Raw genomic sequence first — 18,749 nt, forward strand, 5'->3', positions numbered from 1 at the left:
GACTACAAATCCCAGAATCCCGGTTCCGCATGCTGGCTCTTACGGAACCGACTAACTCCCCTTGTGTGTATGTACAGCTCTCAACATGCCCAGCCTCATTCTGAAAGAAAGAAGTGAAATATGCTAACGTGACGGCCATCTTGGTGTGTGTGTGTGTGGTGTGGGAGATGTAGTTCATTGAGCGGTTTCACACAAAAAAAGTGTTGCTTCACAGTTTTACGACACATTTTCTTTTTTTTGACTTGCAAAATTATCTTTTAAATTGACAAACATCATATGTGTAATTCGTAGCACAATTCAAACGGGATCGAAAGATAATCTTTCTCTCGTGTTGATTTGTATGTTTTGAAGTCAGATTGAATGTTTGCAGTAGAGGGATCTTCCTGTATTGGTTCAGGTAAACTTATCCACTCTGTCTTCTTTCAGTGTGAGCTTGAGACTCTCTGCGGCAGTGTGTCCTCCTCTGACACCAAATCCCTTCGGCTGGCCAAAGAGGTCAGCAGCCTGGAGAGCCAGCTGAATGATGCCAAGGTAACACAGTGAAACACTCAGCAGAGGATTGTGCAGGTGTTTAATACGACTACAACCACAGACACTTGAGAGAATATTTATAGTTTTTAGGAAAATGTACTATTGGTGCCCATCTTGAAAGAAAAACATTTGACACTCAATGTTTTCTTCTCTCTCAGGAACAACTGCAGGATGAAAGTCGTCAAAAGATGGCTCACGGCTCGAGGGTACGAGCGCTGGAGGAGGAAAAGAACGGACTGATGGAGAGACAGGAGGAAGAGGAGGAGAGAGCCAAAGAGTTAACCCGGCAGATTCAGACCCACGCCCAGCAGGTAAATCAGAGAAAACCTTGCAGGATCATGTTTCAGTTTACCACATTTAATTTCTAACACCCCCTCATAATTCACAATATCCAAAAATGTAGATTCAACGTCACTATTATGAGTTATTAACCCCTTTCTCTTTCAGCTGGCAGAGCTCCGTAAGCAGTCGGAGGAGGTGAACACGGCCGTGGAAGCCGGAGAGGAGACGCGCAGGAAACTCCAGAGAGAGCTGGACAGCGCCGTCGCAAAGGAGCTGCAGAAGGAGGAGGAGAAGGAGAGGGTGGAGCGGCAGAGGGAGCGACTGAGGGAGGAGATCGAGGACATGACCCTCGCCCTGCAGAGAGAGAGGCAGAACTGCACGGCCCTGGAGAAGAGGCAGAAGAAGTTTGACCAGGTCAGAGCCCCATCAGATTGTTTCCACGCACCAGCTGCAAAAGTCTTTCTGAGATATCTTCTCCTGAGATATCTTCTCTCTTCACTGTGTCTCTCTCACCCCCTCAGTGTCTGGCCGAGGAGAAGGCGGTGAGCGCTCGGCTGGCAGAGGAAAAGGACCGAGCAGAAGCAGACAGCCGAGAGAAAGAGACCAGACACATGGCACTTTCCCGAGCACTGCAGGTAGACCAACTGAGAGTAGACGGCACACCAATGGTTGTTATGTATCTGCGATTGTGATGATTCATTCTCTCCTTGATCTTCTGTGTGTAGGAGGCCCAGGAAGGAAAGGAAGAGCTAGAGAGGGCCAACAAGCAGCTCCGTCTGGAAATGGAACAGCTTGTTAACCAGCAGGACGACGTCGGCAAGAGTGTAAGAGTCCTTCTCGTGGGACTCCTTTGTTATTTCTCTGTCTAAATCCTGAGTGAGTCACCGTCTCCTCTCTGCTCTCGCATCAGGTCCATGAACTGGAGCGCAGCCGCAGGAGCTTAGAAGCTGAAGCACAGAACCTGCGAATGCAGACGCAGGAGCTGGACGAGGAGCTGACGGAGGCGGAGAACTCCAGGCTGAGGCTGGAGGTCAACCTGCAGGCGCTCAAGGCCCAGTTTGAGAGGGAGATCGGCACCAACGAGGAGAAGGGAGAGGAGAAGAGGAGGGCACTGAGCAAACAGGTAGAGAGGAGGAGGGAGAGAGAAACAGCAACAACCACACATTTTGTCATATCTTCTTTCCAAATCACACAACATGTTCTTGTCCTCTGTCCTTTGCCAGGTGAGGGAGCTGGAGATCCAGCTGGAGGAGGAGAAGAGTCAGAGGTCTCAGGCTGTGTTGTCCAAGAAGCAGCTGGAAGCAGAGCTGCAGGATGCGGAGGCCACGGTGGAGACCACCACCCGCGGAAAAGAGGACGCTATGAAGCAGCTACGGAGGCTGCAGGTAAATACATTTCCCTACGCATAAACATTGATATTCTGAACTCATTAATGGCCCGAATTTAGGTATAAATGTAACTTTTTTTCACAGGGTCAAATGAAGGAAGTTCTGCGCGAGCTAGATGAGAGCAAGTTGTCCCGGGAAGAGGTGATGGCTCAGTCCAAGGACAACGAAAAGAGGATCCAAACTCTGGAAGCAGAGGTCCTGCAGTTCACTGAGGTGCGTTTATCAGGGTTCCTACGGTCATTGAAAACCTGGAAAAGTCATGGAAATTCAAAATGCAAATTCCAGGCCCTGGAAAAGTTATGGAAATGTAACCAACGTTGCATCAAATATAATTTATATTTTATCTAATCGCCGAAGTAGTAATACTATAACGATAATAAATACTGTATAGTAATAAAACGTAAAATGGCATTTAACTGACAAGGTATGTTGCTGGTGAGAGTTTTATAATCGCCCTCTAGTCTCCAGTGGCTTTAGTCTGTAGGAGCTAGTAAGCCTACTATTTGATTTGTTTTAGATAGGCACAACATGTTTCATATGCAAACCTTATTTTCCAGCTTGCCATGTTAAACTAAAAAAATGTCTGGTACCGCTGAGAACGAGTAATTTTTTTGGTCATGGAAAATTAGGTAAAGGTCATGGAAAACTCATTGTTGAAAAAGTGTATGAACCCTGGTTTATATAACTGAAACCCAGAATAAATATAGAGATTTAATGTTTTTCAATTATTTTAAAACATAATTTGCATTTGTTTGTCTGTGTAGGAGCTCTCTGTATCAGACAGGCAGAAGAGACAGGCTCAGCAGGAGAGAGACGAGATGGCCGATGAGATGGTCAACAGCAGCTCTGGAAAGTCCGTATCCCTTCACTACAGATATCTTACATGAATCTGTGTATTGTCGGTTAGTATGTGGACTTAAATGTAATGTTTGTCCAGGAATTTGCTGTTTGAAGAGAAGCGGAGGTTAGATGCACGAGTCAGTCAGCTGGAGGAGGAGCTGGAGGAGGAGCAGAGTAACGCTGAGCTGATGTCAGAGAGACAGAGGAAGAATGCTCTACAGGTACTGTGATATACCTGCACACACATCCACCACTATCTCTGTGGAACCATAACATGCATGTCAGTACACATCCTCATTGTGCTGCTATCGGTTCCGAGAGTAAAAACAAAACATGGAGAGGCAGCGTTTAGCTATTATGCCCCGACAATCTGGAACAAACCAAATCATGCACTTCTGCAGAAACTCTTACTATTTTTAAATCGAGACTGAAAACATATCTCTTTGCCGCTGCTTTTAATTGAGCTGCTCATATTCGCACTACAGTATGCTATTTAAACATGTATTGTATACCTGTGGGGTTTATTTTATTATCTTTGCTTTTTAATGCCTGTTGTAAAATGCCATTATATAATATGTTTTATTCCTAAAAAGTCTTTTAATTTGTTTTGTAAAGCACTTTGAATTGTCGCGTGCTGAAAAGTGCTATATAAATAAACTTGCCTTGCTCGTGGTCCAGATGGAGACTATGACGGTGCAGCTGCAGGGAGAGAGGACTCTGGCCCAGAAAGCAGAGGCGGCTCGGGAGCAGCTGGAGAGGCAGAACAAGGAGCTGAAGAGCCGGCTGGGGGAGATGGAGGGAGCCGTGAGGGGGAAACACCGACTCGGCCAAGCCGCCCTGGAGGCCAAGATCGACTCCATGGAGGAGCAGCTGGAGCAGGAGAGACAGTGAGAGAAGCACACACGTGCCTTAGTACAGATAAAAGAGGAGACATTGGGAAGAAATACTCTTTAAAAAAAGCTGCCATTCTTTTCTTTTATGTTGTTTTCAAGAAGAAACTCAAATCAAATTATAATAATAATAATAATAATGATAAGGGGCCAGTAGGGTATTGGGAAAGGTGGTCCATGTCCATTGCAACTCCCTGATGATTTTAGACAACTTACATTGAATTAAACACTTTGAATGACCAATTTCAGGGCCCATCAGCTATGTACAATAGTTCTAACTAAAAATGTAAGCTTTCCCCCTCAACCAGCAGAATGACCCTTAGACATAATTAGATGGTAATGTTTTTCCACGATCTTGAATTGCTTTGTGTGACAGATATCCTATAATGAATTTTTCTCAGGGAACGAGCCATTGCCAACAAACTGGTGCGAAAGACAGAGAAGAAACTGAAGGAGGTGATGATGCAGTCGGAGGACGAGAGGAGACATGCAGACCAGTACAGAGAACAGGTAAGAAAACATTCTCCACAACAGAATAGCTGAGTCAGAGATGGGGTCAGAATCAGAATACCTTTATTAGTCCCACGGAGGGGAAATGTGCGTAGTTACAGCAGGAAAAAGAGCCACAGACAGCTTAATGTTACATATGTTAAATATGTGACATGCATTTAAAAAGTTATGATATAATAAAAAAATATATATAATAAAAAATAAAAAGTTACATAATTAAAAAAAATACACATCCTGTAACAGTTTTTAGGATTTAGCAACCAGGTATATATTACAGAGTTATTAACGGCATTTATATATTGCACATAGTTTGTTGGTATATAGCAGCAAGGGGTGATATAGGGTCATGTAGATGGGGTCAGATCAGGTCAACTCGCTGTTGTAATTGCGACTCAGCGCACAAAGAGAGTGTTGAAAAATCATCCTAAATGACTTATTTATCCATCTTAGTTTAACATAATCCTAATCTCGCCCCAACATCTGTGTGTTCTTTGGGAAAAAATAGTGTATTCCACTCCGAAAAACAAATCCATCATCCCCCACAGAGACAGTGACTCTTCCACCAAAACATTGGTGATAATCTGCCAGGTTTAATCTGACTCCTGATCCCCATCAGCCCTCCTGTTCCCAAAGTAATCTCTCTCTTTATATATCTGCTTGTTCCCCTCTCTCTTTCGCTCTGGTGTCTCACCTCTGCATTACGCTCCGTCCTTTTCCAACACTTCTCCTTAATCCTCCTCCTCCTCCTAGGTGGATAAATCGATGGTCCGCCTGAAGCAGCTGAAGAGGCAGCTGGAGGAGGTGGAGGAGGACAACTCTCGCTCCAACGCCCAGAAGAGGAAGCTGCAGAGAGAGCTGGAGGAGCTCACAGACGCCAGTCAGAGCATGGCGCGAGAGATCACCACTCTACGCAGCCAGCTAAGGTATCCGTGTGTGTGTTTTGTGTGTGTGTATGGCTGTGTTTTCTGTTTGTTTGACCATCATCATTTATGGTTGTTTTGTTTGTTTTTAACCCCCCCCCCATTAACTCAATATGATTTGTGTTGTTGTGCTCTTTTGTTGCATCTGTTTGTGTCCATCTAACACTGACAAACTGTCCATCTGTGTCCGTCACAACATCACTCAGCCTTCCTGAATGGAGACCAGAGCAGTAGGTCCATGTGTGTGTCATGTTTTTTATTTGTTTGTTTTTTTGTCTGTGGTTAATGGGTGGAGGCGCACATGCACAGTTTATTTATTACGCGTTTTGGATGTTTTTTTATTGTTTACTTTTTTGCACATTCATGCTTTAGATGCTGAAGAGTACAATAATAGTTATTTATTAACTCTCACCCACCTTATGACTGACACAATCATCTTTTTCATTGATTTTGAACGACAACCATGAATTACTTAATTTTTCTGTAATGTCGAGAAACAATGCAAGCCATTTGCTGTTTCCCGCTTTTCAAATTCACGAACGTTTTTTTTAAGTCTGTTTCTAGTGTGTCATTTAGAGTTGGTCATTCCAACAAGTTGAAGTTTAACATGCAGAGGATCTTGAGGGAAAGTCGTTTTGCTGAATCCTGATAAAGACAAATTGGCCTTCAGCCTCTTTACAAAAACAGAGCGAAAAACCACCAAATAAATAGATTTTGACTCTGTGGAAGTATGTGATAGACAAGCTGAGCACAGGTGGAACTGTTGTTTAATGGAAGGATTTCATATATCCCTTTCAAAAGAGAAAACACAATAATAGTATTTCTAGGACAAACAGAACAGAGTAGCTCAAAAAGTCTCAAAATGGCTTTATATCATCTAAAATGTGCTTTTCAAAATAAGGTGTTAGTTAGTAAGTGGACTAAATAATCAGTTTTGTCTTGCCTTCAATTTAAAACAGTTAATATGTCTTGGGTGATTTGCAGAGTCAAGTAGAGCACTACAGTTTATAATTAAAAATAAACCTAAGAAAGCAAGGACAAGCTGTACACACTATGATAGTGTAGAATTCACATAGATAGACAAATACACACGCATGAGAATCATTTTAGCTCAGAAATATCCTTTACACATAATGGTTATAGTGATATTGATGAAGATACGAGTAGTTTTACAGAGAAACACACTGGACTGTCACACAGCAGGACAAACTGTAACTCTGACTCTCCTTATCCAGGCGTGCTCCGTTGCCCCTGGCGATGCGTGGACGCAGAGCGCTGGTGGACGATCTCTCGTTGGAGAACTCTGACTCTGAGGAGCCTCCAGCCTCGCCGACCCCCTCCTCTGGACCTCCGGGGACCCCGACTCCCTCCTCTGAACACAGCATGGACCCCCCACCGCCCTACAGCGTCAACAACGCAGAGTGACGCACCCATAGACTCAGTTACACATAGTATACACACACACACACACACACATTGGCCTCTCACAGCCTCGACTACTCAGGGGTGAAGGAGTGACACGCACATGACAACACTAGTTTATAAAAGTACATTTATGATGAATACATCAGGCGCTATATCTGTACAACAACCTCACGAAAAAGAAAGTCTGAAATGAGATTTTACAAAGAGGCAACTGGAGTTCATTTTGATTTTGTAACAGACTGTGACGTAAAGAAACAACATAACAAAGACTGGAAGTTTCTACATTACATCTCTGTAAAGCTCTTCTGAGAAACAAAACTATATTTCCCAGAGTTCCAAGGGGAAATTACTATCAAATAACTTCTTAATGCTGTACAGTAATTAGCAGAAAACATTATGGTGGTATTTTACATGAGGGGGTTTTTAAAAGATAAACCATGTTCAAACCTTTTGATAAGGATTATATATATATATATATATATATATATATATATGTGTGTGTGTGTGTATATATATATATATATATATATATATATAAATAATCTGATTTCATACAGGGCTGCTGGAGGGTGATGATACAATCTGTATATGTGTTACAAAAAGTCAACAAGATAAGTCTTGTACACACATTTTAATATGACAGTTTTAAAAAAACACTAAATTAGTAATTTGAGATAATCTGGCAAACAGTTTGGGCTGGAAAAACAATGGCTGACTTTTTGGGTGAGTTAGCAAAAGAGAAATAGCATAGTAACTATTGTTTAATTCAACTTTTATTGTAAACGGTTGATCAGAAACTGGGGAGAAGTTCCATCTCATATAATCTAATACTCATATCATTTGTCAAAATTGTAAAAATGCAAACATTTGACCATAAAAAGCTGCATCAAAGTTTTAATAAATAAATAAATCTTCTTTCTGTAGATTAGAAACACTAGGTTGTTAGGCAAAGCAGTAGGTAGTATTGGTTTCTTTAACTAAAATCTTAACATATTGCTTCAGAAATGAGAATTTATATAATTTATATCCAAATGTAAATGTAAGTTATTTGACGGTTGGTTATTTTCTGTACGACTGTTCGTGTTGTGAGGAACTTAGTCTGATCATTACGCTCCTGCTGCAGTCTGCTTTACAGCATCGGCTCTCAGCTGTGAATTTGCATGAGAGAGCTTCCTGGTGGAGAACTGGTTTCCCTGGTTTAGGCCGTTTCTGGTGTATAAAATAAAAATGTATGGGTTGTCTACCGCAGCGACATAACTAGGAATAACCTGTGGAGAACTGTATTGGTGGATTATTCTTTTTATCCAAAGCAGAACAAATTGTGACATGGATATTTTTTTTATATCTTTTAGACTGATGAACACATCTCATTTTATTTTGACAAGCATCTTGTACATTGTAACTTTGATTTTCATGATTATCTGTGTAAATTATCGATCAGACAAAGCTTTTGTGTTTAACCAAATGGTGGGCGTATGGATGAGAAAAAGGGACTTAAATAGGTAGTAATGTAGAGTAGATGAGAGGGTGGAGGCTGGGGAGGTTTTCTACTTTTCCTCAGTAGAATAAACTCAGTCTCTGCTCACAGTTCGTGTGCAGAGTAACTGAGCATGAGACTCGAGCCTTTTCCAATACTTAGTATTAGATTAAAAAATGACAATGGAGGCACTGAGGAATACATTTTTACAAAATGCAAGTTGAACAAAAAGTAGAATTTCTTTTTTACCCTGACCATTGACTCAAATTGACCCGTGTGTGTGTGGTGTCTTCCAGACACGAGCAGCTTGAGGACCCTGTTGTGAAACAGATATTGTTTTTGTGAAACCTGAATTCAAATACGTGTTTTCCTTTTGATAAAACATTTCCATTTTCCTCAGTATGTTTTATTTATTGTTTAACAGGTGGATTAATGGGCCTATTTTAATTGTATTGACCTTTATTTGCCACCTGTTTGCCTGTCACAGCTCTAAGGCTGTCCAGAATCAAATGCAATGTCTAGATTTGTGATTTGGACACAAGTTACAATGTTTTAAATACATCATTTAGCATTTTGGGAAATAAGCTTTCTTGCGGATAGTAGGACGGGAATGTTTGAAACCACTTTAAGGTCTGTACAATAAAAATATAGCGACAGCAAGCAACTGCTTATCTTAGCATGGGTAAACAGCTAGCCTGGTTCGGACTAGCAGTAACTAAATCCACCTACAGCTTCTCTAAAGGTCACTAATTAGCATGTATATCTATGTTCAAAAAGTATGTAAGCAGGGGCTCCAGGAAGTCACTGCGCACGGCCAAAGAGTATTCCAGCATTTGACCGAAAAATATAAACGCACCTTGTTGTTTTCTTTAATCCAACAGGATATAACATGACAACTGAGATTTAGAGATGCTGGGAGGTGTGATTTGTTTAACTCAGGCAGAGCTAGCTAACTGTAGTTTAGTGTGCTAAGCTAATTTAAAAGTAACTGGCTGTAGTTTCATATTTACCAAACAGACATGGGAATGACAATGATCTTCTGTTCTTACTCAAAAGAAACCTATTTCCCAAAAACGTGAAACCATTCCTTTAAATTATAAAGAATATAACTGGTGGTTTGACTATTAATTGGCGCTAAAGAAAGATAAAGATAAATCCCAAATGTTGCTCTGAACGTTTTCTTTGCGTTTTCTGGTTGTTATACTAGATGGCAAAGGACTAATGATCCTGATGGTGTTGACCGTGCAGTCGTTTTCGGTAATCAGGGTTGTCATCACTGCTCCCTTCCTCTTGTTTTAAATAAACAAGTGTTTATGTTAATTAAACCGCAATGCAAAGCTAACACCTGCATATCGAGAACAATAAACACGTACAGGGCTAACGTCCTCGTATCCATCAGTCATGTAAGGCATTTTTTATTGTTTTGCCTTGCCAGGTTCACCTTGCTTCACAGTTAGTGAGAGCAGAGGTGAATAAAGATCAAGAAAGAGTTTGACTACTGACGACATATATTTAAGCCCTATTAAACGGTTTCATTTTGTATTTTCATTATGTACAATGTTATTTTAGCAATATGCAATTGATTTAGGTTGACGCTGTGTTTTTTATTTTAAGATAGCCTATTGTGTAAAAGCTGCACTTTACACATTACAGAACATCATGTCTGCTGTGCGGTTGTAATTTAAAGAGGGCGAGATTAACCATAAAACCAAATGAGCTGACATCACGTGTCAAAAACGACGCAATCTGTCACTCTGAATTGTTCATTTAAACGTCGTAATCTCAGAATGTCGTTCCAACGTCTAAACGTGGCGCCGTCGCTCGCGCCTTGATAGACCGCAATCTGAAGACATTGAACCGTCCGCCTGTAGCAAGAGACGAGGCCGGTGCTTCTCTAAAGTGTGTTTTTTCTCTGTGTTTCCTTATGGCTACTGTGGAACTTGAAACATTTTGGGAAAAATGTGTTTTATTGTTTTAGCCTTTTTTTGTTTATGATGCTGTAATTATAAAACATCTGACTGGGTTAACTTTTATATATTTCGTTGGTTTTGATCTTTTGTGTTTCTGTGTGTTTCTTTGACAGCAGACTAATTTACTAAATTTACATTTTTTCAGGACTTATTCTTGTAATCCCCCCCCCCCCCCCCACACACACACACACACACACACACACACACACACACACTATAATACAGGAGTAATTAGCATTTCGATTTTGTTTATTGTTATTATAAATATGTGTCACCACTTTAAACATTTCATATTTAGGCAATCAAACTACTACTGTGAGCAACACACAAATCACATGGCACAAAAGTCTGTTAAAAGCTTAAACGTATAAATACAAAAGGTTTGGTCCAAAAAGAGAACAATTTAGGATTTACTGTACATGATTAAATTAAATATTACAATGAAAGCATACGATTAATGCAATACAGAATACAGTGTCATTTTCTTTTTAAATAACAGTAATAATATATATTAGTAATTTTACTTGATACTCATCTTGCAGCTGGAGCTTATTTTAAAATGTTTTTAGTATAATTATACATAACCATATCTTTCCAGTGCACCTTGTTTTAAATAAATGATAAGAGCTAGAGTCTGAAAGCTAATTACCCCAAAAAACTGCCTTAATATTACATATTCATATTATTTTCACTTACTCGATAATCTTTTGATGAATTTCAGTCATGAACTACCAATATTCAATATATTGTGTATCATTTGTATCTTTCAAATACAGGGGAAAAAATGTGTTTACTACATGCTAGGGGGATCTTTTGTCAATAATTAGCATTAAGCATTAAGACTTTTTTATGCTGTCAGATTTTCTTTTAAATATAATGAAACCTCCCCATGATTATCTTAAGAGACACAATGTCCCCTCTAAAAAACTGCTATAAAAACATTTTATATCAATATGATTTTTTACTTTCTCTGAGTTCTATTTCTAACAATATAACATAACCAAAATGATTAAAAAGAAAAGATAATGATGTTTTCCTAGCAGTTTGGTGACCTCCTGTCCTTTAAGATGTCAGTGAATAGCCAGTCATCCTCATGTGGCGGTGTTTGTATAGGACGGTGCTCTGGAATATGAAGTGGGACAGGGAATGACTGAGCAATTCCCTCAAATGGTATAAAGTTTTGGTTATTTTCACAATTTACCAGCATACAGGGACTCTCCTCCTGGGGACGCTGGTACGTCTGAAGCTCTGAGGCATTGTATTGGTAGCCAATCAATGTGGATGTTGGGAGCTGGGCGATATTTGTCTCTTGGTTTGCCTTAAAATTGTTAAACTGTTTCTCATCAGCGACTTCATTTTGTCTCTGTGCCTGCAAGCTCCACTGAAAGTTGTTTATGGGCAACGCCTGATCCCCATGATAACTGTATCTGTACTTGCCTGTCTCACCGTATTCATCCTCCACCTCAGAGCTTCTGAACATATCTGACTGATCTGCAAGTCCAACATCATCAGCACCGACTTCCTGCCCAGAGTCACCTTGGCAGGCACAGATACTTTCAAAATAGGCCTCGACATCCATGCAGCCTCCGAAGTCTTTACTGCCAACACTGAAAAGATCCATGATATCTGCCCACTGACTCTCTGAAATGTCAGCGATGCTCCTCTGGGCCTGAGGGGAGATGTCTGTGAACATCTGGATTGAGAAGTCGCACGACGAGTCCAGAGGCAGAGGAGAGAGAGAAGGAGAGATGTCTGTGTTTTGGTTGAAGTGGATGAAGCCAGAGTCCTGCTGAGTTGAGTCTTCAGATGAGTTGTTGGCTGACTCCAGCTGACTTTCACCGTTGTAACACTCAGAATATAAGAGATCTTCCTCGTGGTGATAGTCTATGCCTTGTTGGGAGCCCATATGTAATAATGATGATGATAGGGGAATGTCTTTTTTCTGTCTTTCTTTGCTGTTGTTCTTCTTTTTAGCTTTGCAGGTGGTGGGCTGTGATTTGGGATGTCTCTTCCAGAGGGGTCCTGAATCCTGCTGCTTCTTTTCACTGATTTCAATGTTAGTGAACATGTTGCTTTTAGATTTAGAGATGCCTTCTGTGTGAGTGCTGCATTTATCTGGCTCTGGTAGATCACCACCTTGAGCTGGGATCCCTGACCGGTCAGCTGTCTCTGGTTTCTGTGATGTTGGAGAGGATGTGGTTTTTTCTTCTTCCTCATGACAAAGAGAAGATGCCAGCCGGTGGTTTGCTGCTTCTATGTCTGCAAACTTTCTGTAAAGAGACAGACGAGGAGAAAGATCAAACATTGAACCACAGCAATTTAATGTAATCATAAAAAAACTGTTTTAATGTTGATGGATAAAAGCTTTTTTGCTCTTTGGAAATATTACTCTCATGTTTGCACGTTAACATGACGCTACATCCAGTTTACCACAAAGACTATAAAACCAATTGTCCTACAGAACAATCTGCCATCCAACAACACGTTTAAAAAAAAAAAAAGTGTTCAAGACGACATTTTGTGGTTTTACCATGGACTATATATATAAAGATTTTACAGGGAGTTATGTGTTACCTGGGTACAGTGACTTTCTTTTGTTTTATGATTTTATAAGTCTGCGTGCCAAGATAAGATAACAGGCTGCTGGCTTGATCTTATAATACTCACTGCACAGATAACACAGTTGTATGAAGCTTCTAATTCTTGGCAAAAATGTAAAAAAGCATATTTCCAGAAATGTCAAACTTTGACATTAAAATGAAGCAATTTCTACTTGTGAGACATCTTCAAAAAGAGATACTCTGATAGGTAGCCAACCAACCCTGTCTCCTAAAAATTACGTTCCCACAGAACTAAACTGCATTCTCAATTACGTTTAGCTAGAAACGTATTTACTCCCACGTTACGTTTGTTATGAACGTATCTCAAATACGTTTATTTTCTACATATCTTCTAGAAACATGTTTTCTCCCAGGTTACGTTCCTTATGAACGTATCTGAAATACGTTTATTTTCTACATATCTTTGCCATTTATTGTCTTGCTTATAATAATGATAATTAGTTATTTATAAATATCATTTTAGAGCACACCTTTGAAATCGACAATCGGGCTCGATATATGGTTAAATTAAAATCAGTAGGCGAGGCTGTAATTTCGCCAGCTGTTACTCTCATGTGCGAGGCAGAACATAATAGTTTTAACATGCCAAAAAGCTGCTGTGTCGTTTATTGCACCTCAAACATTAAATCAAATCCAGAGTTACGTGTTTCTGTACTTCCTCTAAGAAGAAAGGACAGTAACAGAAGAGCTCTGTGGCTTCAGGCTTGATCGCCGTTCAAATGACAGCGTTGGTTTCCCCAAAAGTGGGCGGGGCTGTAAAGTGAAGTAGATTTACTGTCATCTATTTTACTGTCATCTATTATTCAAAACCATTCTATTTATTCTAACGTATTACATGCCAGTGTTTTATCTTTTTATTTATTTGTTTTTATTTTAAATCGTATAATGTCGGACTTTTTTTGTCGTCCTTGAGGAAAAGAAATGGGGTTTAGAGATTCAAAATACTGAAATCTGTATTTTTTAAAATCTCTTCCTTCTAATTTGTTATTCTTTTCTAAATAACACACTGTTATTTACTCAACAATAGCACACAATTATCCTTGTTTTTATTTATTCGTTTAATTCTATAATCTTGGGCATTTTAGCATGCTTTTTAGCCGTAAATAAAGTCACCAGAAACAGACGGGACATTTCGAGATTTAGGATGGCCCAAGACACTACACTACCCATAATCCCCAGCTATCGTTTGGGACTACAGTCCCGTTGACAAACCCCGTGATGTTGCGCCAAGGTTACGCCGAGCGTCAAGCTCTTTGAAATGGAACGAAACCACGGCAGACTATTCAAAACTGGACTCGAACGCCCCACCAGAACTACACATGCTGGCTATTGTGTTTCGCAACATGTTCTCTATGGCACGTCTCTACTGGGAATTGTAGTTTTAAAAGACGTTTTTACCAAATGTAGAAGTTGACAGTATTAAACTGTGTACAGCCCTGGAGGTTTAGGCGATAGGAAACACATTGGTGTGTACACATTTAAAACATGTAATTACTAAATGGGTGAAAATCGCTTGTATCCATAATGGGCAGCATTAATATATACCCACACGACAGCTCATTGTTACTTTGTAATTCTACTCCACTACAATTCAGAGGTTAACCTGGTATTTTACTCCACTACATTTAGTTTAGTTACTTTGCAGATTCTGATTAATGATGTGGAATATAAACAACCCTTGAAGCAGACTTTAGTTACACCTGAATACAATTCAGGGAAGGTGATTTTCAAGTGCCAACAATCAGGAGAGATATTTGATAGTTGGTGCTTGAGAAGACTAAACATTTATCTGCAGATCTTTATAAAGTATATTCATTACTCGTTATTCTCTACTAATAGTTAATTAAAAACTGTATAATGGCTATTTTGCACATCCCTTTCAAGATTTCAAGGTTTTCTAAGGTGTATTGATCTTATACACAACTTGGGTCGCAGGTTCCTCAACAGACATCTATCAATATGTGTGTACTGTATACCTCCACCATTAAACTGTCATATTCTGCACATTTCTTATTCTATCTACATACATAAGAGTATAATTAATGTGTATAATATCATTTAAAATAAGTGTTTCAACATAGTTAACATTGCAGGAAAGCAATATTTTAGACGTTAAGTACTTTGTCAGGCTTAATATTCATCTGTAGATAGATACCCCCAGAGCTTTTTTCTTGTTTAAAAGAAGACCTTAACCTAAAGTATTTTTTAATGTGTTAATAAAGGTTAATTCGTTTTTCTGTTTTGCACATCCTCCTATTAATATCTTTGTACATCCAGCACTAAACTGTTTTATTGTAGAGATCACTTAGTATCTTCTTGACTTTTTATATTCTATATTTCTATCATTGACCTTCTACTTTCCCCCTATGAAAGTATGTACTCTTAATATTGTTTTGATCAAATAAGATTATTCAACAAAAATAATTCAATAACATGCTTTAACCACTAGGCGGTGCACACAAGGTACACACAGCATACTAATAATAACTTTGTATTATTAGTGTAGACACTTATGTATAACATCTGAAGATGTGTAGTTTTATTCATGTTTTACATAATTTTACAGGATATGCTATACTATTTCTCTTGTTTTACTTCTACACATTAATATCTGATTTGTAAAACATCACAGACAGAAAGGCATAGGCTATCCGTCATTTAATAGTAAGCTATTGAAATTGTGATTCCATAGATGTGTCTCCCATCACCCAAATGCCCTGACTATTCTCTCAACTCAGTATTTAGATTCTTATATTCAAAGAAAATCAGTAATATCTTTAAAAACTACAAGTCCTTTTCGATCAGCTGTGCACCGGTGCACCGTTATGGTGTACATATAACCTATATACCAATTGGATCAAATATAAAAGTCAGCCGAATTACTATTGATACTGCAAGGAGACGTATTTTGTGAAAAGAAATTGAAGATGTTGTTTAATTCTTGATATATTTATGATCCACGTCAAGTATTCAGTTTTGGCAGCAGTTCTCCTGTTTGTCTCTCTCTATAAATAAAGAATTACGGCAGATGTGTAATATGTAATGCAGCCGAACCGTGTATTACAATGCCGTTATGTGATGACTTCCAAAGAGAAAAGCAAGCACACTCTGAATTAGGTATTATTTTATTTTTCGTTGTCGGATATCATATCTCCATATCATATCAACACCATATCCCAGCGTGCATTGCGGCTAAAACATCCAATCAACAAGCTTCAAGCTGAGGATCTTGGGTAATCAGTTTAGTGGGTTTGTGGTGTGTATCGCTCAAAATGTCCCGTCTGTTTCCGGTGACTTTATTTACGGCTAAAAAGCCCAAGATTATAGAATTAAATGAATAAATAAAAACAAGGATAATTGTGTGTTATTGTTGAGTAAATAACAGTGTGTTATTTAGAAAAGAATAATAAATTAGAAGGAAAAGATTTTAAAAAATACAGATTTCAGTATTTTGAGGCTCTGAGCCCCATTTCTTTTCCTCACAGATGGAAAAAAAGTCCGACATTATACGATTTAAAATAAAAACAAATAAATAAAAGATAAAACACTGGCATGTAATTTACGTTAGAATAAATAGAATGGTTTTGAATAATAGATGAGAGTAAATCTACTTCACTTTACAGCCCCGCCCACTTTTGGGGAAACCAGCGCTGTCATTTGAACGGCGATCAAGCCTGAAGTCACAGAGCTCTTCTGTTACTGTCCTTTCTTCTTAGAGGAAGTACAGAAACACGTAACTCTGGATTTGTTTTAATGTTTGAGGTGCAATAAACGACACAGCAGCTTTTTGGCATGTTAAAACTATTATGTTCTGCCTCGCACATGAGAGTAACAGCTGGCGAAATTACAGCCTCGCCTACTGATTTTAATGTAACCATATATCGAGCCCGATTGTCGATTTCAAAGGTATTTGAGATACGTTCATAACTAACGTAACGTGGGAGAAAATACGTTTCTAGCTAAACGTAATTGAGAATGCAGTTTAGTTCTGTGGGAACGTAATTTTTAGGAGACAGGGTTGAGCCAACACACCTCTGGATCATGTTTTGCAGGAAGCGCCGGTGGTTGACCTGACGTTTGGACGGCCGGTTCTTCCTGGGCTTCTGGAGAGTCCTCATCATGTGACCCGCTGCTGAGGTCACAAAGGTGTAGAGGTCACGACCCCACGGGACGCCTCGCTCCAGCCCGGGCTCCAGAGTCACAGAGAGGAAGGGTCGCATGGCTGCAAGAGAGAGAGAGCGGGGCTAGAGTGAGAAAGAGACACATGTCATGGCCTGTCATTTGAGGGTGTGTGACTTTGCAGACCGTTTACATGCATAACAACCTTCATAACACACAAGGGGACGGGTAATAACCGGAAAAGCATGACATTAGCACTTCTTTATTAAATATTATGAATATGTCTTTATTATCAGGCTATGTTCCAGAATCATTCAAAGTAGCAGTGATAAAACCGCTTCTTAAAAAGCACAACCTCGATCCAGAGGTTTTAGCCAACTATAGACCTATTTCTAATCTTCCGTTCCTCTCAAAAATTCTTGAGAAAGCAGTCACAAAACAGTTGTGTGATTACTTAAAAAAACAATGATTTATTTGAAGATCTTCAGTCTGGCTTTAGAACACATCATAGCACAGAGACAGCTCTGGTTAAAGGCACAAATGACTTAATAGCCTCAGACAAAGGACTTGTCTCTATTCTTGTTTTGCTCGATGTCAGTGCCGCATTTGATACTATATATCGACCATGACATCCTATTGCAAAGACTAGAGCACTTAGTTGGCATAAAGGGAACTGCTTTAGGCTGGTTTAGGTCCTATCTATCTGAACGCTCTCAATTTGTGTGTGTCAACGATGAATCTTCCATCCAAACCAAAAGTTAGCCATGGAGTGCCACAGGGCTCAGTGCTGGGACTTATTTTGTTCACATTATATATGCTTCCGTTAGGCAATATTATAAGGAATCACTCTGTACATTTTCATTGTTATGCGGATGATACTCAACTATATTTATCAATCAAGCCTGATGAAATTAAACATCTAAATAAAATTCAAGACTGCCTCAAGGACTTAAAAACGTGGATGACCTTACATTTTCTTATGTTAAACGTGGGGTTTTTCCTTCTTTGGAAGTTTTTCCTTGTACGATGTGAGGGTCCAAGGACAGAGGGTGTTGTATTGTTATACTGATATTCTGTACAAACTGTGAAGTCCACTGAGACAAATGTAACATTTGTGATATTGGGCTATATATAAATAAACATTGATCAATTGATTGATTGATTGACATGGGACCTTTAAAGGATTAGAAAGGTGAGAAAATACAACATTTTGTTGCAAATTATATAGAGGTGAAATGCACTTTAAGTTATTTAACATGAGGAATATGTTAGGAATGTATCTCTTTCAAATTCCTAACATTAAATAACATGTATAATGCATTCATTAGTGCCAATAAACTAAAGCAGCCTATCCAGTACAATGTAGAACTCTTGGAAATAAAACCGTTTTTAAATTGTACAAACGTAACTACAATATGAGTACTTGCACTTGTAAATACATTTGTATGCTACTTAATAGTCCTCAGTGCTAAATTAAAAGGTGTAATTGTAATTTGAACAGTTAATTTATTTCACAGTTGTAACTATGCAGATAAAGCAATTATATACACAACCTGAGTTTCTAAAATACAATGCAATGCTCAAAAGTATTCTGCTCAACAGTACAATATATGAATAGAAAACTGCTTCACCTCAACCAGCTGCAAAATTAAATGCTGCTTACATATTAATGGCAAGACTAATCTAATAATATAAATAGTTAAAAATATAACACCAATAGTAGCTGTTTTCTGCACAATTTGACTTTCAATTTAAATGTTATGCTAATAAAATAAC

The 18,749-nt window shown here is 39.0% G+C and overlaps 2 protein-coding genes across 3 annotated transcripts in view; one reads left to right on the forward strand and one right to left on the reverse strand.

Annotated features, from left to right (window-relative positions):
• The window catches only part of myh14 (myosin, heavy chain 14, non-muscle), a 34,887-nt gene extending 27,627 nt beyond the window's left edge, over positions 1–7,260 (forward strand). Inside the window, exons 31-45 of one of the 2 annotated variants that reach the window (XM_071205902.1) lie at positions 427–531; positions 690–842; positions 979–1,227; positions 1,335–1,448; positions 1,539–1,637; positions 1,724–1,936; positions 2,037–2,198; positions 2,286–2,414; positions 2,966–3,054; positions 3,139–3,262; positions 3,720–3,928; positions 4,333–4,441; positions 5,192–5,364; positions 5,568–5,591; positions 6,597–7,260. In XM_071205902.1, the coding sequence (XP_071062003.1) occupies positions 427–531; positions 690–842; positions 979–1,227; positions 1,335–1,448; positions 1,539–1,637; positions 1,724–1,936; positions 2,037–2,198; positions 2,286–2,414; positions 2,966–3,054; positions 3,139–3,262; positions 3,720–3,928; positions 4,333–4,441; positions 5,192–5,364; positions 5,568–5,591; positions 6,597–6,786 (2,142 nt within the window). In that variant the 3' untranslated portion in view covers positions 6,787–7,260. The remainder of the gene's footprint in view (positions 1–426; positions 532–689; positions 843–978; positions 1,228–1,334; positions 1,449–1,538; positions 1,638–1,723; positions 1,937–2,036; positions 2,199–2,285; positions 2,415–2,965; positions 3,055–3,138; positions 3,263–3,719; positions 3,929–4,332; positions 4,442–5,191; positions 5,365–5,567; positions 5,592–6,596) is intronic. The other variant, XM_071205901.1, reaches the window with a different exon arrangement.
• A 4,009-nt stretch (positions 7,261–11,269) lies between these two features.
• Positions 11,270–17,032, reverse strand: LOC117460664 (uncharacterized). The gene is made up of 2 exons (XM_034102212.1): positions 16,925–17,032; positions 11,270–12,503 (listed from the first exon to the last, which is right to left on the reverse strand). The coding sequence occupies exon 2, from the start codon at positions 12,299–12,301 to the stop codon at positions 11,270–11,272; it is 1,032 nt and encodes a 343-aa protein (XP_033958103.1). The 5' UTR covers positions 12,302–12,503; positions 16,925–17,032.
• Positions 17,033–18,749: the final 1,717 nt, after the last annotated feature.

The sequence above is a fragment of the Pseudochaenichthys georgianus genome, chromosome 16 (assembly GCF_902827115.2).
Source record: "Pseudochaenichthys georgianus chromosome 16, fPseGeo1.2, whole genome shotgun sequence".
NCBI classification, from domain to species: domain Eukaryota; kingdom Metazoa; phylum Chordata; class Actinopteri; order Perciformes; family Channichthyidae; genus Pseudochaenichthys; species Pseudochaenichthys georgianus.